General features: G+C 46.3%; 1 protein-coding gene across 1 annotated transcript in view; it reads left to right on the top strand.

Annotated features, from left to right (window-relative positions):
- Window positions 1-21,863, top strand: part of LOC135391215 (uncharacterized) — a 41,061-nt gene extending 19,198 nt beyond the window's left edge. Inside the window, exons 5-12 of the mRNA XM_064621370.1 lie at window positions 591-766; window positions 2,119-2,261; window positions 5,129-5,277; window positions 6,748-6,829; window positions 13,898-14,051; window positions 15,902-16,175; window positions 19,514-19,696; window positions 20,635-21,863. Of these exons, the coding sequence (XP_064477440.1) occupies window positions 591-766; window positions 2,119-2,261; window positions 5,129-5,277; window positions 6,748-6,829; window positions 13,898-14,051; window positions 15,902-16,175; window positions 19,514-19,696; window positions 20,635-20,744 (1,271 nt within the window). The 3' untranslated portion in view covers window positions 20,745-21,863. The remainder of the gene's footprint in view (window positions 1-590; window positions 767-2,118; window positions 2,262-5,128; window positions 5,278-6,747; window positions 6,830-13,897; window positions 14,052-15,901; window positions 16,176-19,513; window positions 19,697-20,634) is intronic.
- The last annotated feature ends 91 nt before the right edge of the window (window positions 21,864-21,954 follow it).

Here is a 21,954-nt window from a genome sequence, read left to right as displayed (position 1 = left end):
ATTCGCCGTTAATCGCGTAACATAACACATAACCAAAGTTACTGCGAACAATGGGATCGATTAATAGCCAGTGACGGCTAAACCTCCAAATCATCACCAAAGCAAAGTTGTTGTTTTATTTATTTTTTAGTCCGTGTTAGCGCCGCGAAGCAACTGTGGCTATGAGCTGCGTACAGATGTGGACAGATGGAGAGAGGACAGCAGGAAGGAGTGGGGGGCAAGGGGGTTAGTACGCGTCCTGGGCCGACTTCAGGGGGAACTGTGCCGACATTCGTTTGGAAAGTCTTCGGAAAACCCAGGGAAAATCTCAGACAGCACAGCCGGTGGTAGGATTCGAACCCACCACCTCCCAGTCTTCAGCACGACCTTGGCTACCATCAACAAGCGGGACGCCTTAACCCGCTCGGCCATGCCGCGGGTCAAAGTTGTTGTTCTTGTTGTTGCATAGCAAACATGTCTATAATTTTCTTCTCCATACTTGGCCTCGCCTCAGTGTAGTACCATAATGCCCCTGTCGAACGTCGTTGGAGAAAAAAAACGATGCACGACCACCTTAACAAAAAAGTTGTCCTTTGTCATTTGCATCACAGTGACGATCCACTGCAAAGCCCGCGAAATGGTGGCCAAGGTCAAGACGAGCAAAGTCTTCAACGGGAAGGTGTACTCCAAATCCCGTCCTAATTCCTGCGTGACGGATGTCATCAACAGCCTTGACTTCCAGATCAGGATGGCCTACCATGAACTCGAGTGCGACGTCAAACAGGAGGTAGGTGCCGTCTTTCTTCGTCCGCAGTCGACCGTGAGTCTTTCTGTCACCAGAAGGAAGCACCGTCGTGGGGTCGCCCGGAAAAGTACTGTCGTACCGTCGCTTGACTTTCAGTGACGCGCTGAAGTCGAAATAATTGTTCGCTTACAGGAGGCGTTCCGGAAGGGATGTCTGGCTTGTGAGAAAGTCTGGCTGTCGATGTTGACCAGCATTGAATCATTTGGATTTCTACACTCTATAAGAAGAAAAGGAGCACTTTTAGTCCCTTTTGGGGATTAGATGCGTTGCCACAACGTTTAGCCCCTTCCGGGACTAAACCCCAACAACCCCGAATATCCTCTGGATGTACGAATAATGTCCTGATTCGCTTGTCCGATGGCTATCTGAGGGATATCTATCGGACGTACGAATTCGTTAGGACATTATTGGTACATCCAGAGGATATTCGGTGTTGTTGGGAATGTACTGAAGTTTATGCGAAGTTTAGGGACTATTTGCAGTGCCGGGGAGCGGGGTCAGGGGACTAAAATCTCAGAGAAGTAAGTGTAATCCAGGGGAGTAGAAGCTGCCATTGCTTCCCGATTTTCTGCTCTTGTAGTGTGTGAGACCGCTTAATTGATATTTATATACTCCATGGCGTTTGTTGTGTCTGTGCGCATACAAGGGCCGCTTCCGAACAAAACAGGATACTGCCCTCTGCTTGAGCTCCATGCGTGTTCGTATACATGCTCCTGTGTAGCTTACAGGAACATGCGGAACATGTGTACGTACTGGATCATACGTCACGGGTGTATGACCATGGACAACACAGCCGAACGAATTCTTCAGAACAGGTTCAGGCATGATGAATCCTGGAACCCCACAAGAAAGAAGGACAAGAGAGAGAGAGAGAGAGAGAGAGAGAGAAAGAATGACAGAACATGCAGGCAACCAAAATCTGTCCAACAGGTGCTATCGTTACATCGACGAACGGGTCATTATACTGCAATAGTTCGATTACAATCCTACGTGGGGTCGTTTAGTAATGTCTTCAAGGTATATTATTACAGCGCTGATGAAATTCATCACGCAATGCTCTCACGGAAAACGTGAAACACGTGACGGCGTTTCATTATATAGTGTGTACACGTGTAGCTTGCATCATTTTCCCACGATGTCAACTTCCATGAGATACATGAATGCATTCTGAAGACGTTCTTCCGAAACCGTATTTTTTTTTTCTTTCTTTTTTATGGTAGAAGGCCGCCGTACGAAGTACGTGGGGCACCCTGCGATCGCAGAAGGGCAGTATTATAGTGTGTTTTGTTTTCTGGTGGTCCGTTATTGTCTTAAATCGTGATATCCATTTTCAGAGTCTGGGCCAGTTCTCGACCGACATCGTCATCCAGCATCACGACATGATCGTCACTAACCAAGACCTGGGTCTCGCTGTTCACTGCCAATATGACCTGACCAATAGGAGTGTTTCCAATGGTGTTCAACTCGAAGTTGACGGGTGAGCTCAACTAGTCAAAGTGCACAACAAATAGCATGACATGCTATGTATGTGCTGTGTATGTGCTTGTTTGTAAGGGTTGCCATGCAGATGGCGCTTGCCTCCCACAACGCCCCCAAAAGTTCTTGGCACTTTGAAGTTCTGTTTCTTTTTTTCTTTCTTTTTTATATATTGACACGAATATGTCTTAGTACCTATGAACAAACAGTGTAGTAGCGAAGGGCGCATGTCACGTGCCCTGCACGGAATTCCGACAGCGCTCTCTAAACAAGATACTATGAAATTCCAACAACTACGTGACACCCTATGGTCATGTGATTGTCCTATAAAGATACCTTTTTTTTTTTTTCGCGCGTTTCGCATAACGGCCACAGATGCCGCCAATTGCATTTTATTGTTTTCCCTGACGCCATGCGCAAGCTTGCAAAATGATTATTGCGAATTATGTGCGTTGTCTACAATTCAACGCGTAAGAAGTTGGTCCAGGAGGCACGATCGTCCCCCCACCCCCCGAGAAACATTACACCATATCGGCAGGCAAAACGCTCAGCAACAAAACGCTACCAACCACTAACAGACAAAGGAGATTCACAGTATATAGTGTTTGTGCCTGTCCGACATTACATTAGCGCGGATCTTTCGAGTATCTTTCGTTCAGTGCATAAACGTGAAACTTCATACTTAGGAATGACTTGCGTAAATAATTTATTTGAATTCATGTCTATTTCTGAATTACAACTTCAAAACGCTCACATTTTTTCGCGCGCGTTTATCGGGCTCTTTCTGCGCAGCATTCATTTTCAACAGGATTGGAAAATCATTATTCCGAACCCTAAATTCACTGACGGCCCAGCGGGAACATGGATTCGTCACCTTTTCTGCCGTGAACCCGAAACGCTACCGGTGTGCTGGTCGCAACATCGAATGCGTGAAGCACAATGGCTTCTCTCTCATGATGTGTGTTCCGCGATGGGAGCTACCCTTTGTGTCCAACAGAATAACCGAATCTCTGACTGCTTATATGCAGACAGGAAGCTTTCACGCCCGTTGCCCACGGTACGGCGCGCAGGAAACGTGAAGGTCTCGAGTTTTTTGTGCGAATAGAATTCTGTGTGGACGAAGTATATTTACGTTGTGTGATTGCGGCAGGGACGTGTGGATTGCTTTGAGTTCGCGTTTGTTTGGATTGAATCGCGGACAAGCGAGGGCTCACGTGAAAATATCGGGTTGGATGTTTTGTGAGAGTTGTACTTCCTGATGACATCAGCAGTTTTTTTTAAATCGTGATTTGATAATGATTATTCGTGGTATTATGCCGCGATTCTACTATGATCATGAGCGACGCCAAGGTTGCCGGTCTGTGGAATAATTTGTTGACACTATGTCATCATCATTTCTCCATAATTTATTGTTGACAAAGCTAGGTAACTAATCTACGATATCATCCAATTTGTTTTGCTTGTTCGAGGCTAAGAGCTTCACGGCTGTCAAAAGATATGAAAAGTATGTCGCATTTCGTAGATATAAATTGCTCATCAACTGTGTTTTCATGGGTAGTTCTCTTGCTTGATGACAATACACGGTGTTTCATTTGCGTCTCAATGTCCTTTTTAAGGCTGTGGAGCAGAGGATGCGAGCGGCACCGAACACACACACACACACACACACAAAAAAAAAATACTGCAAAGAAAATAAAAGGGCAGTGCGTCTGGCAAGGGTATCTTTAGAATCAAGACTCGTGCAGAGGCTGCGCAATAAAAACGCCATCAAGCGCGATAACTCTCCGAACCGTTCTTCCTGTTGCCTTTCAGTCTCATGAGTAGCAGACGACAGTAGCAGACGACTAGGAAGTTAACGAGCACCGTTAGATGCAGCGGATGAATGGCGAGTATGGCGCAAAAAAGTGATGGAATGGAAGCATTGCCATCGGTCGCGGTCGGCCGCGCACCTCCAGAGTTGACCTCTAGTACAGGTGCGACCGAAGCGCTATAGCGGCAAAGGTGGTTGACGTAGGCCGCCGCGGGGCGCCCACTTAAAAATGAGCTAACGAACGTTCCGAAAGCGGAAGATGGGCAGCGAAGACTTCCGTACACAAGAGTGCTTTCACACGACAGGAAGCCTGTGGAACGGATGGTCCGCCTCATCAGTACGACGCTAATTTCACAGCTTGCGGTTGCTACGGTGACTTATTTCGGGGACGAAGGAGCAAGGTCGGTTAGTATGAACACAAGGTGTGGACGCCTTAAAAAAAAAGTATCCGAGTAATTAAGATGTCATAATTTTAAGTTCAGCTACGAGGTCCGGGGGTGGGCATACACGCACACTCTAAAAAACAGTACTTCACTGCATGACACGCTGGGAATCAAACGACATTCAGAATTATATTATTTTCTCTCCTGGTTTGTTGAAAATTGGAGGTCTACGCCTTTTGTATTGCAAAATGTAGGATGGGACAACCGCAATGCCCCACGTCACGCCTTATTGCAAACTGTGGGATGGGACAAGCGCAATGCTTCACATCACTCCTTTTTGTGGCAACTTGGAAATAGGAAATACGTTATTTGCCACAAAGAGGCGTACGTCATGCTCTCTCCACAAATCATTTGTGCAGAAGTTCCGTTTTTACGGCGACGAGTTAAAACGAAGTACGGAAACAGTACGTATGCGCTCATGGCACGACTCTTACAGCTGGAGGAACATGACGGGGCGGAGATTCTCTGTCGTGTACCGTTAAATCGTAACCGCATTGTTTCATAATCCCACTGCGGTTATTTTGAAATATCCGTAAGTGTCTTCCTAAATTGGACTGAAACATGTACTGCAGCGCATGGAATTACATTTCTCGTACCCGCCTTTTATTGTTGCAGGCGGGAAGTGGAAGCTTCTCAGAGTCAGCTGGCTACAGTGAGCTCCCCCAACGTCACCATGAGGATCACCGATCGACTCGGAGACGACGTCTTCACTGCTCAAGTGGGCGATCCACTTGCTCTGCGCTTCGAAATCATTGACCACAACAGTACGTATAACTCCCTGCCCTTGAGGTGTGAGTGGTCAACCCGCAGCACCGCGCTTCTAAGGAATTTGAGGAGAGAGAGAGAGAGAAAGATAAAGGTGCCTTTATAATGCCAGCCTCCAATACTCCAAATCTAACGTATACTCGGTCAGTTGTAATCCAAAAGCTCCTTAGTGAGTTCTAGTTATCTTGTATAGTTACATATTCTGTTGTACATAATGTCTGCCTGACCGTATATAATCTATCTGCATAAACGGCATATGTGGTGCTCTCATATCTTTCTTGTTTGAAAAATCTACATCTATTTTTTAAAAGTACACGCTGCACGATTTTACCGACTTTGCAACGCATGGAGCAGTGCAGCTATCACATCTTGTATGTGAAGAGTCTGTCCGAAACCTCATTTCGAACTCAGATCGCCTGATCGTCAAGTTAAATCAGATCGTCAAGCACAGACTGCTGCCAATGCTTTCATCAACACCAGGCATCTCATTCATCTTCCTTTACAACCCATCCAGTTCGTAGCACACCCATATATTTTCCAGTCCCGTTAAAACCTCGTCGGACCTGGCTTCAATCTTCGACTTATCGAAGCAGGTTTATGAGACCTCGCTTATATCCGAGATTAATGGGAAGCACCAGTAAACGTATGACTGCGTGAATGCTATTTTAATCAATCTTACGCTGAGTAATTGCTTCACAGAGAAAGGCATAAAGCGAGAGTAAAAGAGAGAACGGGTTGAAGGAAGTCAACGAACCTGCGGCTTCACCCTTCCGTATATAAGACCGCCATCACGTCCTGCTGGTAAATAACGCCCGTGAAGTAATAAGGAATACGTCGTTCCTTTGCACGAGTATACGGTCTGGGCCAGCTGGGCCACCTACAAAGCTGAGCACCCTTCATTGTTCAAAAGGCGCCCCGTGATTGATGCGGAAGACTCGCGCTCGTTGGCAAGAATAAGGACGGAAAAGCTGCTTTGCTATTCATTGGCAATTTCACCTTTGCCTATCTTTTGGTCACTTCTGCTTTCCCAGCCGCTATTCCCTAGACCGTAATAACATTCCGGGTGTCTTTCTTTTTGTTTTTTTTTATTTGATTTTATTTTCGTTAACGCTGTCTTGCGCTCTAAGAGAACGAGTTAAATGCGGCCACAACTATCGAAGATCTTCCAGAAGGGCCGAACGAAAGAAAGTTGGTTCCGAACTCATTAGCATCTCATTTATCGGTTGATGCGCCGCTGTTTTGCTTGTTTAGGGCCCCATTAGCGTTAAGAGTTGCACTCGGACGAATAAGCTCTTCGTCGTGTACGATTGTATCAACTTCTTCGTTTGGCAGATCGACTTGATTGAGAGGTCGGGAAAGTTCCACATGATTGGTGCTTGAACGACGTGCTCTTGTTGTGGTGCGTGCACGCGATGTGATGAAATCGATATGGCAACAGAAAAAGATGGCTTCAATGTTATCTTTCGCAGGCCCGTACGAGATGTTCATCCGCGAGCTGGTGGCGATGGATGGTGTGGATAGCAGCGAGATCCTACTTATCGACGAGGCAGGGTGAGTGAGATGCTTGAGAATTGCAATGACCTGCAGACCTGCCGATGTGTTGTTCTTAGTCAAAGAGGGATACAATGGATACCTTCTTGTTTTCTTTTTCTTATTGTTTTCATTGTTCTTTGGTTAACATGCTCCGATGTTCTTGTTAAAAGGCGGCGCTTAATGATAAGTCTTGCACTCTGAGCTCCTGAGCACGCTCAGAGCTGGGTATAGCTTCCACCGCGCTCCGTATGACTGGTTGCATGCTCCTAACGCACGCACGACGTCTTGAAGCTTCTCATGCGGACAAATCCGCATTGTGTAAGAGGAGAAGGATAAGAAAGTAAAAGAACGGACAAGATACATCATTGCGTTTCTATTTCCTGTGAGCTATGCCATAAAAAGGACAGAAAATACGAGGAAAATCCGCACTTGTCCTCCTCTCTTTGTTGCTAAGGCATACAATATAATAAACGACAGCATCGGAAATATGGATAAAGCGTTAGTTATTCTGAGCCAGTATGCTAGTATAGCTGAGCCAGTATATCTCCTGCACGCGTTTTCTAATGGCGAATTTCGCATGTCGTTTTCGTCCAGCGCAGACTGTGCCAGTGTAGGTATACAGAGAGAAAAATCGTGTTGCTGTATTTCTTGCCTACATCAACTCTGTTCCGGACACCGCCAATATTTTCGGTGTAGCGAGAGAGCTACACCGATGTTACGCAGGTCAAGTGTAGGTCGTTCTGGAACGACCGGCGTAACGCGACGCACATTGTACTGAAACGACCCGTGTAACACGCACACTCGAGTCGCTTTTCTTCACTCCATTCGCTATATCAGACCGTGAGAATTCCATTTGCCCAGACAACGCGCTCCTAGCTTCATTATTCTCGCTCGAGCTCCTCTTCCTGAATTCCTTTTCACCATCTTCGCCCCCCAAGCACAACAGCGTAATAATATCGCCAGGTGACGGAAGTTGCAATTAGCAACAAAGGTGATCGAGGCAGTCTTTTACCAGGATGCGCCGAGCGAACATCGGCAATAATCGCTCCCCGCCGTCGGTGGCCAGCTCTAATAGAAATCGTACCGCCAAAATGTCTGACAGACATTGAACGTTTGCGGCAGAGGCGAGAGGCCCGCTTCACTATGGAGGGTCCGTGTAATGGGAATGTTTTTTTTTTTTCCCCTTAGCAATAGTCGTTAGGGAACATCTTCATCCCTCTAGGCTGCACATGGACGCGCAATTCTCGACGATAGTGTCACGGCCTATTTGCTCGGTTTAATACATGTAATATACGTGATGAAGAATGAGGAGTGTTGGTTGGTGCAGCGCCAGTAAGATGTGCGAGTTCGATGTGAAATCTTTTTCTGGGCATCGCGCTGTGTCCTTTGCGTACCATAAAGACGTATTTTCAGCGCAGAGTTTCTCTTTTAGATCCTCTTTAGAAGTGCGCATTGGGACGGCAGAACGATGTGTTTGTACGGCTCTGGTAGCCGCACAGGGTTGCGAACTCACAATTTGTCCAAGCGAAAAGCAATTGCTGAGCCAGATGATGCGATCAAAGCAGTTTTTAAAAAAAAGTGGCTGCGTCTTCGCGCATTCCCATCGTGATCTTTGGGTGTCCGCACTTCTTTTCCTTTCTTCTCGCTCACGCATGCACTCACTCACTTGTTTCGGCGCCCATTGTAGCTTCTTCGTTCTCTTCTCTCTATATATTATCTTGTTCCTTCTCTTTTCTTTCCACCGTTGTTACGAACGTACCTACACGGCAGTCGACATTGGGAAGACCTAGCGGCTATCGCTTTAGTACTCAGCTGTAGCAAAAGCTACAGACTACAGCAACAAACGCCAACAAGTCACATTGACATCTCGCAAATTCATTCCGGCAAAAATATTGACCAACACAACAGCGATCACGCTCCGTCGAGCTTACATACAAGCATCTAATGCACGGCGCTGCTCTCCTATGAACAGGGTACGCCGAAGCATCATATATAGAGAAATACATTGTGAGCCGTCCTAAGCAGCACAACATCTTGGTTCAATATTGGTCCAGTATACTGCCGACACACACAGAAAACACAGCCCACAGGAAACAACACGTACGAAGATACGGGAAGTATAGAGAAAATAACAAACGATGCTTTGATTTGAGGCTAATTATAACCTCGAAACCAAATTACACGGCGGCAGAGGGAGCGCGTTCTTCCAAAGTATTCTGGGTATATGGTGTAGTGTGGCGCGTCCACTCACGAAAGTGCGGGCAAGCTTACGTGCGCGTTGGGCTGCGTCAAGGTCACACGCACACGAAACTGTGAGGGTATGCATCCGTGGATCGCCCGTGATCGTACGGCCGACCAGCACTGACTCGTAAGTAGTGTGCGTGAGATGCTGTTCACCTTTTTGTGAAGCTTTATAATGAAGGGTCATATAGAAGAGAATCGTGAAAAATGCTCATGCGTTTTGTGAGCTGTCCGTCTTCGGAATTTAAGCTCTGCCGGTCTTACAATGACGCATACAGTAATTATTTGTTTGTTGTGAGGGAGTTCATCTTATGCATTTCGTTCAATAAGAGTAACAAACAAACATGCCCTGACCTATGTACAAAAGTCTTCCAATTCCCACGCATGTACAAAAAGTCTGTTCCTCACGAATTTCTTCCGCCTAAGAGGGACACTTAATTTACCATGTGCCCCACGGCCATACACTTATACTATTCGGGCGTAGAAAACTAAATAGCATATTCTTATTGCTTGTGTTCGCCATTTAATAAAAAAAAAAAATCTTTTATCTGATACTTTGACCTCAGTCGAAAGGCCGAGAATTCCTTTTTTTTCTTCTTCTTCTTCTTACAATTCTGTCAGGGACCAACCGTACGTTGAACAACTAGAATTATAAAAATCTAATTCAACCTGATGCTATGGTGGTATGTACAACACGATAACGAAATATTTCGAAACGTATTTTAAGTTGAGCGTAAAAAAAAAAAAAAAAACTGTTGAAATTGCTGACAGACAACGTATACATAGAAGTCATTGGTCATGTTCATTCGTGCTGCGCAAGTTATATACAGGTCTGTGGAATTCAGTGTTCCGTCCGGCATAGCGTGACCTATTCCTTCCGCACAGATTTCTCTGGAATGTCCCTTGTGGTCGACAGTTTATCTATAAAGTTGGGAGGGCTGACTCTGCAAACTGCCGAGTCAACCATCAATAATACTGTACTGGAGGTTACAATTGGTCACATAGCTCAACGCAGCCACGTAGCTGAGAGGGCGAATATCCAGGATACCTGTGACCCGTGCTTCATAATGTTCGCGGTAAGCAAGCACAGCAGATTCTTTCAAGCTCTGCAGGCAGTTCTTGGAACTTATAGAAAAGGAAAGGAAAAACTGAATTACTTTGCAGCGGACGAATGCGTTTTTAAACATATCCCATGTTATACACGTAACACAAGCACACGGTGTGTGGGGAACATGCAATAACTACACAAAAAACAGTATAGGAGCCATCCTCACCGATCAAATTCAACAGTAAACATAATGAACGAACGCTAAGAAACACACGGACAGAACACACACATGACAAGCGTTCAACTGACCAATCCAACAGACCAGCCAACTTCAACAACAATGAATGATGGAAAAGTGATGACATGTGATGTTTCCCCGTTGTAGCACAAACGCCAATTTGGTGTGTGTGTGTGTGTTTCTTTTTTTGTTGTTGTTTATGTTTTCTTTTTTTAAGGAATAGCAAATCGGCCTACGCCTGACTAACCTTTACTCCTTTCCTTTTTTTTCTTTTCAATAAACGTATCCCCCCCCCCCCCCAAACTTCAAACGTCATCCATAGATATGAAGTTTTACGATACCGGAAGCAGCACACGATATAGGGTGTCTTAGCACATTGGAAGGACTCTACGAAAAAAATACGATAAAGGAAGTTATCAAATCCAAGCTTGGCAATGTCATCCACTTCAAAGAAACAGGGCGATTGGCTGCTTATTATGTTTTTGGAACTGTTATCGTGAACACTTTCTGATGCAACTTAAACTCGCTACTAGATCGATACGATAAAAGAAGCTGTTAAATGAAAGATCGGCAACATGATGTCAGCCACTTCAAAACGAATAGGCCGTTTGGTTCCTAAGGCTTATCGTATTTTCGGAGCCGTTACCGTGAACACGTTACGTCGGTACAGTTTGCCGTGCTTGGATGACATTGTGAAATGTGTCCATAATAATTAAGCGTGCAAAAAGACGAAAAAGAAATGGAGAGACAGAGGATAAACGAAGAAAATAACCGAACGGTCAACTTCGATGCGATCATGCCTTGAACGTTTCCCACCGTAGTAACTCGTTCTACCTGTTCTTCCTCATTAACTACCTGAATGACCGCAGCACGTCCAAATTTTCACGTATCCCACCGCTGTCATATACAACGTAGCGTTGCAACGTTAAGGCTTCGACTCCTGTTGACTCTGTCTAATATCAGGCAGGGGCAGATCCGGACCTTCAGTTTTGGGGAGGAGCACCGTCACGTGCTCCTCCGGGCGCAGTCACATGGAACGACGCCTCCATCGAACTTCGTGACCTAGCACCGTGATGTTTATATGCTGAAAGCACGGAGAACACTCGCACAACAAATCTATAGGACTCGCCGAGTGGGAAGAGGTCACAGACGGAATATCCGATCAAACGGGTTCTTATCCAACCATCGTCGGCCGGATGACCCGCACAGTTTATAGGTGTAGGCCAGACGGACGCATGTTCTTTTCGGGTCTCCAAGTCGTCCCAACGGATCAGCGATGACTGGCTTTGGAAACGAAGTTGACCCGCCGGGACAGCCTTCGAAGTACGCGAACCCAATGACCCATGCTGGCTCCTACTCTCCGCGAACGCTGCGCACCAAGTTCTTCTTGTTTCCTCCCGTAGCTAAAGGTCCTGGCGTATTGGCAGAAGCTTTTGTCATGCTTGATGCGTGAGGCCTGATGAGGATTGGGAAAGGCGTAGTGATGGTCAGTTCCTCTAATGGTTTCATTGTGCATGCATGGTACGGTTATTACTTCCGGGATATCAGCTGATTGAGGGATGGTTGCGGGTGGTGCCGGTTAGAGACCTGCCCTGCCTTAATACTTTTGAGATTGGAAATAAGCATTCGTTTTTTGACGTTACATTCTCTATAGGGGATATTGACAGTGATTTGCGATTTAGTGGCCGAATGGATATGGACGCACCCGCTCGTTCGAGGTAGTTCCAAGGTCGTGCTGAAGACTGGGAGGTGGTGGGTTCGAATCCTGCCGCCGCCTGTGCTGTCTGATGTTTTCCTTTGGTTTTTCGTTAGGCTCTCAGGAGCGATGTTGACACAGCTCCCCTTCAGGTCGGCCCTGAACGCATACTAAGCCCCACTTCTTCCCGCTATCCTCTCTCCATCAGTCCACGTCTGTACGCCCCTCATCGCCACAGTTGCTTCGTGGCGCTAATACGAATTTCTTTAAAAAGGATTCAGATTTAGGTGTTGACTACTGCGTTATGGTATGACACTAACGTGCGGATAACATAAGGTATACTCAGGGGTATTCGGTTGTAGTTGTAGAGCAGATGGTATCCATCTGTTTGAGTACTAGCTGAGCGACGGGGATAGAATGTCCGGTGCGGTTCGGGAGTGGCTCAACCCGTGGCCCCACTCCAGGACTGCCGTCCCACAGTCGGCACAGTTCCCCTGGAAGTCGGCCCAGGATGCGCATTCCCCCAGAGCGTTAGTCGTGACGTAGCACGAGTAGCAAGCCAGCCCTAGCTTGGCTGACATCTCTATAAACACATAATGAAGAAGAAGACGTTGCTCACATCTGTGAGGCCGACAACGGCCCGCTATTTCAGAAGCACCACCACCACTACCGTTCTCCAGATCGTTGATAGAACAGAAGCTCCTTCTGGTGGTGCGTGCCCGCAGCAAGGTTACGTCTTCGCTGTCGACGGACCACAATGCATTATTCCCCGTCTCTTGGTTCGGGATGGGGAGGTGTGGTTGTCGGACGGCCGATGGCTTGTTCTAGCAGAAGTGCCTAACCTATCGACTGTTCTTTGCTAAGGGAATGACAAATAGCTAAACATTGACGATAATGAGAGTCAGCCGAGTAGCAACATGAATGTCTAACTACGATCAATTGTCTTCGTGCAAGATGCATGCCATCTCATTTCGTCGCAAAATGCGCTGCTCAAAACTAGCTACTATAGCTATACACTGTTCAAAACGAGCTCAACTTTCTACGCTAAATAGGAATTCCTGAGGAGAGTAAAACGTAAATAAGCTATTAAAATGTAGTCATCGTTTATAAAACAACCTGTATGAAGCTGCACAACACAGTGAGATGAAGAAAAGGAGCTTTCACTCGAACGCCAGTCGCCGGTCGTGCCGGGCAGTCGCATTAAACAAATTTCCAATCAGAGCAAGTTTCTAATAATTTCTTGTTCCTTTCTACTTTTCTTAAAAATGTATTATGAGAAAGTTCCATTGAGCGTAACACACCCACCCGTCAAACAACCACGCCATTTAGGTTACATCAGAATAAGTCTCGCGAGTCATACGCTGCACATGTTTCAACTCGATGCGGCATTATTTTTGCTCCTGTTGTACGGGCTAAGCAGCGAATCCAGAAAATTTTAGCGTAAGCGGCATTAAAAATGTTATCTCGCGCAATTACACGTACGAGTTACGGGTAGAAAGCAAAAAGAAAACTACATTTCGGCGATCACGCAAGCAGCAGATGGGCGTTATTTATGTCCAGGTGCAGTTCCTATAACGGGTATGGAGGCAATCATTTTTATGGGGTATATTTTGCGGTGCGGGATGAAATACAAGTCAGGAAAATAAGCGAGAGAAAGATCTACGTTTCGCAAGAGTTTCGAATTGAAATATTGCAGTTCGTAAGCCATTATAGACTTGGGTGGCCATAGCGTGTGCAGAGTCGCCGGTATCTCTCGTGCATCGCTCGATGCGCCTTCTATGGAGCGCCCGTGTTGCAAAATGCCTGGAAGATCTTGAAGGTAACGGAATTCCGTATAAGATATACGACTGAAAAATGACGCAGGTGCCCGACCGACCGTACTATCATGGGCCCGCTCCATAAGGTCAACGACGACGGCAAAGTGCTGCATGCCCCGTTCGACGCCTTCAAGTTCCCCACCTCCGAGATAGTGCAGTTCAAGGCCCTGGTGACGCCGTGCCTTCCCAACTGCGAACCGGTAAGTTACGACGCGATAATTCTGTCTCTATCACTTGCACCTGAGTGCTTCAGCACAGCACTATACAAGTCAGTTTTGAAAGACATCCGGGGCTTCAGATAAATAACGGGTCGTGACTGTGCATGTCCAGAACCTAAGGAGCGGATTGCGCAATGCGCAATGTGCTCCAAAGCGCTTGGGTACTCAAGTCCCGGACGTGCTAATCCCTCGCCATTAAGGCCTAGGAAAGAACGAAGTAGGAGGAAAATTATTCACGGTGACTCCTTTATTGGCCTCTGAGACTCCGTTGTAAAGTGGCTTCAGCTGTTAGGATACGAAAGAGTTTTCCAATGCTTCCGGTACCCTCCAGTAACATAATAGCTATATTCTATTATCATACATAGCGCGTGATTCCAGACCTGAGAAGGAATTTATGTGCGCTCGGCGGACTTCAATGTCTGAACAAACAACTTTAAAAAAAAGCCCTCATATAAGTCATGCCTGGTCAAACACAACAGGGCATTCTCAGACTTCCTCCTTATAATGCAAACTGCACTACGACATAGCATGAAAGGCATTAAACTATGCGCATGGCCATTTGGATGCCATTAGAAGGAGGAGGATGTCTTTGGCCATGTATGTTGCGCGCGCTGTTCTGAACGCTCGGAACGTCGGTAGCGCAAGTATGGCATCTGCAACCGTACTATTATTCAGGAGAACTTCGTTCATCTTTGTCCATTACAATTGTTGTCTCTCAAAAGGTTTTGTCTATGGGGTCTCTTAGTGTTTCGGTTATGAAAAGTTCGTAGAACTTCCTGGTACGCCCTCAATACGCTCGGACATCGTTGAAGGGCACGGTTGAAGTTCGCTGCAGGTGAATGGTACACAGAGTACATTTGTTCACGATGCGTCCGATACTTTCGACCGCCGTTGTTTGCTCCTGGAGGTCTTGGGTTATCAGTATTTCTTACACTAACGCAACTGCAGTCCAGCATAAGCAGTTCAGATCGAAAGAAGTTGATAGTGCGATCGGCGAACAGTAAGCTGGTTTCGAGAGTGTGACGATCATGAAGAGGGCGAGCTATGTGATTTGGAGAGGGAAGAGCATAAGTAAAGGATCGAAAGACAACGATATCGACAAGAAGAACCAAATCGGAATCACGGTCACATCACGATAGATCCACCTACTTGGTGTCTCTAAAACACCGCACAAAAGCCTGCAGGACTATGTGTTTGGTAGATGTTTGGCGATGTTTGGTAGAAGGTGAGCGACCCTGGACTTTCGTCACGTCCATATCTGGTATCTTCTGGAAGCTTATGTGTTGTGCCCGCAGCATTCATAGCCTTGTGATATAATGTCACTGCTTGCAGTGGCTATACAGCTGTAAGTTCCCGCGGATGTAAGTGACCGTAGGCCAGCTTTGGGATCGCTACTTGTTATCCACTTGGTCCGAGGGCGAGTCGACATAGTATATCCCACAACGAGGAGAATCTCGTTAGTGTCGACGATGTTCGAGTTCACGAGTTCAAACAATAGGATGTTCAAACAAACTCGAGGAGTTCAAACAACACGATGTTCAAACAAACTCGAGGAGTTCAAACAATACGCTTTTTAGATGATGCAACAGTTCTCCTAATTAGTAATGGAATGGTGGGGGAAGGAGGGAAAAGTGGGGATCTCTTCCCAACGTGTCACCAATGTCCACCCAACGTCTGGTTACTACACGCGGGGCATCTCAGCGCGCGTACGCGTTAGGTCAGTGACTAAAGCTCTGAAACTCGCAGTACTCTTGTCAAATAAACGGGACAACAGTTTACATTGTAGGACTGTGAGTTCAGTTACTGGAATACTTTTGCATATCCTGCTTCAGGCTCGCTGTCCAGACAAGACCCAAGGCGCGTACGGTCGCGACGTTGACTCATACGGCAGACGGAAGCGACGATGGACAAGGGACGGACAAGAGTCTCGGAAACGCGGTGGAAGGACGAGCGACCGGGGCGACCAAGGGTCTACGGAAGACGAAGAAGAAGATGAGGAGTTAGTCGTCGTGCAAACCATTAAAATCACGGACAAGTTTGGGTTCTCCAGCGCGCGACGGGCGGAAGACAGCAACGATGTCGATGGGTCGACAAAACACGATACAAGTGAGTACACAAGGGGTACTCGATGATTGCAGGAAAGGAACTCATTGTATACCTTTAGAAGAACACCGAAAGCTGAATAATTATGGGAACTAAATGTTATCTACTACGAATTTGAGCCACATGAACGTTCATGTACAGCTTGAAGCTTCCTTAACAATAACGCAGTTTCACCAGCTAGATCTGGAGCAGGGACACCCTAGCGGTCTCTTGGGAAAACACCAAGGGACAGAGGGCCAGGCCTATGCCACTCCGGACAGAGGGGCGTCTGTCGTGAGCACGGAAGTCGTGAGCCACAACTGTTGCCTTCCATTGCGGTTGTCGATGTATGTGCTGGTTAGACAAGTTGTATGCCAGCATATCCTGGGGAAGCGATGTCGTTGCCCTTGAAGTAACACTCGTTTGCATGTTATGTTTGCACCAACATTGGCGTTGTAAGCACGATAACCCCGATGAAAGGCAACGCTCGTTCGTTGCATTACGAGCCCGTGCACGACAGACTACCCTCTGACAGGAGTTGTGTAGCTCAGGCCTTCTCTTCCTTTATCTCTCCCAGGCGGCGCTCTGCTTGTACTCCGGCTGCTTGAACTGTATACTGTTAAGTGTGCTTCGAGCTGCACGACTGGAATACTAAGCAAAGTGTTCCTCCTGTTTTTATCTTTTTTTTTTCAAGGTCTTCCGTACTTATGGCCTTTTGTCCCACAGTCCCATCAGTGTAAACTGAAATACTTTGAAAAATTTTGTAGGACCACCACCGTTTCAGAACCACAAATGACATTATTGTCTAATGCCATTCGGGTCCTTAATGGCATTATTCACGAAGGTCGTTCCACACGCCAGTGTGCAATGACATTAAACCTCATGATGTCGATTCCGCGCGCGCCGTTTTAAAAAAGTTAAGCTTATGAAACAGGTCGCAAGTGCATATAATAGCTATTTTATTATCATTCATAACGCGTGATTCCAAGCTTGAGAAGGAATTTATGTGCGCTCGGCGGACTTTAATGTCGTTATTCTGTAAAGCTACTTCAAGCTATAAGCTACCGGCAGGCAGGCTGATCGGCGGAAACACGCCACCGACCACAGTTGACAACAACAACAGCTTTATTTAAATGAGGATCGGTGGAGTGTTCCATCGCCAGGGGGCGATACCCTGCCCCATTGCTGGTGGGACAAAATAGTGGACCGTACAGCGGTGACCCATCTTGCACATCCATGAGCTGCTATTACTCATCTCATAATCATGTCTGACTTCCACGTTCATTCTGCCTTCATCACGTCAAGGTGGAGAAACGGGGTATGTTTGGTAACGATCCATGGTGAAGAAAGCGGCCACACACACCGACAAGAGAGCAGTTGTACACTGTTGTGGTGTGTTCTCTTGTCTGTGAGTGTGTTTGGCTGCTTTCTTCACCATGTCGTCACATCATCATTAACATCACTAACAAACCAACCAACCGCTGATGGATGGTGCTATTAACCACCCCATTGCGGTACAAGAGAGGTAGGTATAGCCGGCTGCGAACTCGCGATGCCAGAATAACCGCAGTTAATCTAATCTAATCAATTCTAGGCAGCCATTACACGCAGTTGTAATAGCTACTGATTACGACACAGGAGGCCTCCTTGCACCCATCATCACAGTTATCCAATTCTTATAAAATACGCACGCTTAAATTGTATAATATCATAAATATCGTATCGTATATCACAAAGTTTCCGCTGCGAGCTCCCATCACGTCTGCACATCAACTCCCGTTCACCAAATGAAAGAAAGCGATATTGGAACCGTAATTACAGAAGACAAGTTTGCGTTGCCCGAAGCAAAGAGGGCCTGTTGTCGGAACGCAACCGGGTTCTTTTTATCGCTCCTAACGCAAGGGCATAATCGCCTCCAGATCGTGACCAATCTCTGTAAGGAAGCTCGTAATCTGGCAGTCGTGTGCGTTTCGCCTTACCAGCTTTTGGCTGTGCCGTGCTGTGTACCGTATCCAGCTGTTTCAGTGCATTGTACGCCATCGCCTTTGCGTACGTATACGTAAGGGACAGCGTGGTGGTTCTGCGTACGGAAAATTCTCTTTGCGTTTTGCGCGTGCGCTGAACCACCATATCTTACGTGTGCAAAGGCGATAGCGTACGACGCACTAAGACTCACCAACGCCTGTATGGTAACTCGACGCACTTCGTTAAGCCTTAGGTAATGCTGGGAGTCATTTCCTGTGTTCTGCTGAGGACACGGTGTCCTGTGCCCACCAATATGGGAACAGAGACAAGAATGTAGACATGCAATAATGGTTTACCTTCCTCCATTGTTCGGGGCGCGGGTGCATTTTCTGTTCCTGGTCTCGTAGGATGCAAAGGCCACTCCACCTGCAATCGGTACTACGAGCCCAACGCTCGTTGACACATGTCACATGACAGCCTTTATCTTTCCCCCGCTGCTTCTTTCCAGTGTTCGTCGCATTCGATCGCCTTATCAACGTTATCATCGCAGAAGGTGACGCTTCAAGGAAGTGCACAAGCCCAGCTCGTTAAAAGAACAACAGTTGACACTGGCGTCCTGAAAGCAACCGTCGGTGCAAAAAAAGAAAAGAAAGAAAAAAGCTGAACAGCGCTGTCGTATGCTTTCATATTAAATATGTAAATTAAAGCCGAAGCCAATTATTTATAATTCAATAGCAAGAGCTTTCGCTCCCATGACATTACTGACAGAAGCTTTCGGTCTCTCAGTCAAGCAACCGATTCGAGACAAAAACTTGCCGATTACGTTTTAGCATACATCAAAATAGGCTTCAATCACCTTTGTCTCGGTCCCAGATCCCCGTGAAGTCTGCCAAGGCGCGGCAGATCATGCTTATGTCATCCTGAAACTGAAACTGGATGTGAACGAGCCGTTCGTTTGTCTTTTTTTCTTTTTCTTTTTTCTTCTTTTGTAGCTCGAGAACGACGACATTCTGTTGGTTGAAATTTTGAATTTGGTGTCTATATGCACTTAACTTATAGTCGACTACGACTTTAATGTCAAAATAAACCATCGCTTCCACACTGTCCCTTTAAGGCGACGCAAGGGCCATCGTTGGCGGTAAATTTTTGGTCACGCGGTTACTGTCATGTGGTGGCATAAGGCTATGGGCAGACCTACACGATGGCTCGTCCAGTATAGAGCTATCGCTTCAGAATGAAATTCACGTTCTTTTTGTGGGCGTAGCAGAAAAACTGCAGTCGGCTTCGGAGTTACTTCTGCTTGAGTCTCTCGTATATTCTACACTCATATACACAAGATATGACAAAAGTGTTAATGAAGTCATACATAACACATCATGGTCTTGTTACCCTTGCAGTGATGATGGATACGGACAGTGCGGGCTGCATGAACATCATCGGCCTCATCGTGGCGTGTTCGCTGTTCCTCATGGCCCAGGTGGTGCTCCTTCTAGTATGGGGCTGCGTGTGGCAGAGGCGCCGCAGGAACAAGCTCCAGGAAAGCAGCATGCCGAGTGTCGATATTCTCTACTCACCAACGAGTAAGATCTACTAAGCACAAGGCCAACCGTGGGACGTTATATCCGGGAAATCTTCCGTGGGAGGCTCCTTAAACGCTGACGCTGTCTTTCAGTGTTCTGTGGAACTTGCGACGTTCATTCTGGTCTAATTATTTGATGGCGGGTTAAAAAGTTCGGTGATCCGCGCTTGCGGGAATGATAATGGTAATAGTAATCACTGATATCGACAGCTACAGTGAGCCAGCTACCGACGACTCGGGCATCACTGCCGACATTTCTGATTAGTGTCAGCAGCCAAAACTGATGTGCCGGGTGCCTTGTGACCACAAATCTGTGAACTGTGAGCTGCCCCTTTGCGTTCATGTTCATTCGAGTAGGGAAGGGTATAACATAGCAAGTTCAACAACAACTTCGACGTTCGCGCGAAAGCGCTGACTTCACCTCCCCTGAGCTTGCAAACTTAGCTCAATGATCGTCGATTGCTTCTACGCGTTTCAATTACTACGAATTTTTTTAAAGAAAAGGCATGTGCGCTAAAGGATCCATGTGTGACTTTGATTATAATTAGTTTCGTAATACACAAAAAAGAGCTACATTTCTGCAGCAGAAGACAAGCGAATTAAACTTGTCTTCGCTCTTGACGAACTGTATCGGAGGCGGAGTAGCTCAGCCCTGCAATTTTTTTCTTTTCTTGGCATACATGGATTTCCGAACTGGGAGAAACGTATTCCGTTTCCCTGTACCAACTTTGCGATACTTTCCCACGGTAGCTACATTCCATGTCAAAGGCTCCTTCTACCAGTGAGTGCTGACAACACATAATTTGTTAACTGCAATGCGCAGTCCTTGTGCTTTAGCAATGTTATTAATATTCTGGTTTGCTTAATTGGAAGAGCGAATACGAAAGTTATGAATATGGACATAAAACGTTTGTGTGGCCTTTGGTCTGGTGATTGCAGGACAACCCACCAGAGCGCAATACGAGCGACATGTCTTTGAGAACCCCGATGACATCACTCCCTATGATGTTGTGTACAACACGCAGCACCATGGAAACCGCCTCAGATGAAAGTTTCTCGTACGAAGTAAAGCGATGGAGGTACGTTGCATGTGAAAGCACGCAAACGAGAATCTCTGTCACACCCGTTCCAGAAGTCGAACGCGTAATGCTGCACGAACCATGCGACCGAACTGGATCAGATCTTTCAGAACAATGTCTTCTGCGAAGATTTTAGAACACAATCATTATATTGTAGAAGGATAGATGAAGAAGAATGCATGCTCTCACAGGCACGCCGTAAATAATTTCAAAGAAGGTGCCCCTGCAAATGAACCCACCGCATGCTTATATAAGCACCGCATGCTGTCGTCTTATCATGCAGACACAAGTGCATGGGCATGTCAAACCCACGACTAACAATTTTCTTTGTGTGTGAAGACAAAGCAGCTGTGCTGTTCAGTTCAGTTCAGCTGAGTGTTTCTTCGTGGTGAAAGGTGGTGAAGAAAGCCTAGTGGTGGAACGTTCGACTACAGAACCATTCTGCATGCCGATAGGCGGCTGCAAGTCGCCCGCCGAAATGCTCAAGTTCGTCCAGAAAGCGTCGTCTGCTAACTCCAGAAGCCAGGGTTGTGCTTCTAGACTCCGGCGACAGGTGTGGCCACCACTGAAGTGATGTGAAACATGCACATGTTGGACCTCGTTGTTCGAGGACTAGTGATATTTCGGCGACATGTGGCGTTACAGCTAGAGACTGTGTTTCATGGACTCCGGAATGTGTTAAAAAGATCTTGTCTTTTCTTTTCTTTTTAGTCGACTTCTCGAAAGCCACTTGCTTAATATTCGAACTGATATTACTGATATTATACTAGTGGCTTTTGACAGTGTACTATAATATGTGTCTGTGTGTATGTGCAAATGGAGGTGACTATATAATAGGGTGCAACCCCAATTTGAGTATTTCGTTTAGATGTATATGTGAAGACAAGCTAGTGTGTTACACACGTGGAGTCTTTCACTTTAATTTATTATTTGCGTGGTTCATAACTGTCTAGGTATATACGAGCGAAAGGATATTTTGAAACGTGAATGTCATGGCTTCAAGTCTGAAATTAGTGCTCTCTGTCCTTCCAACATTTTGTCTTTTGAAGCAGATCAGTTTATAGAATAAATGATATTTATTGAAATATACATCGTCGCAATTTCTTGCCTCACTATTTTTGATGACGGCACTTGCTGAAATGTGTCCGTTATGCTCGAGGTCAAGTTGCTCTCCAAGCGA

This window comes from Ornithodoros turicata, chromosome 4 (assembly GCF_037126465.1).
Source record: "Ornithodoros turicata isolate Travis chromosome 4, ASM3712646v1, whole genome shotgun sequence".
NCBI classification, from domain to species: domain Eukaryota; kingdom Metazoa; phylum Arthropoda; class Arachnida; order Ixodida; family Argasidae; genus Ornithodoros; species Ornithodoros turicata.
This window is presented reverse-complemented; position numbering and strand designations above follow the sequence as displayed.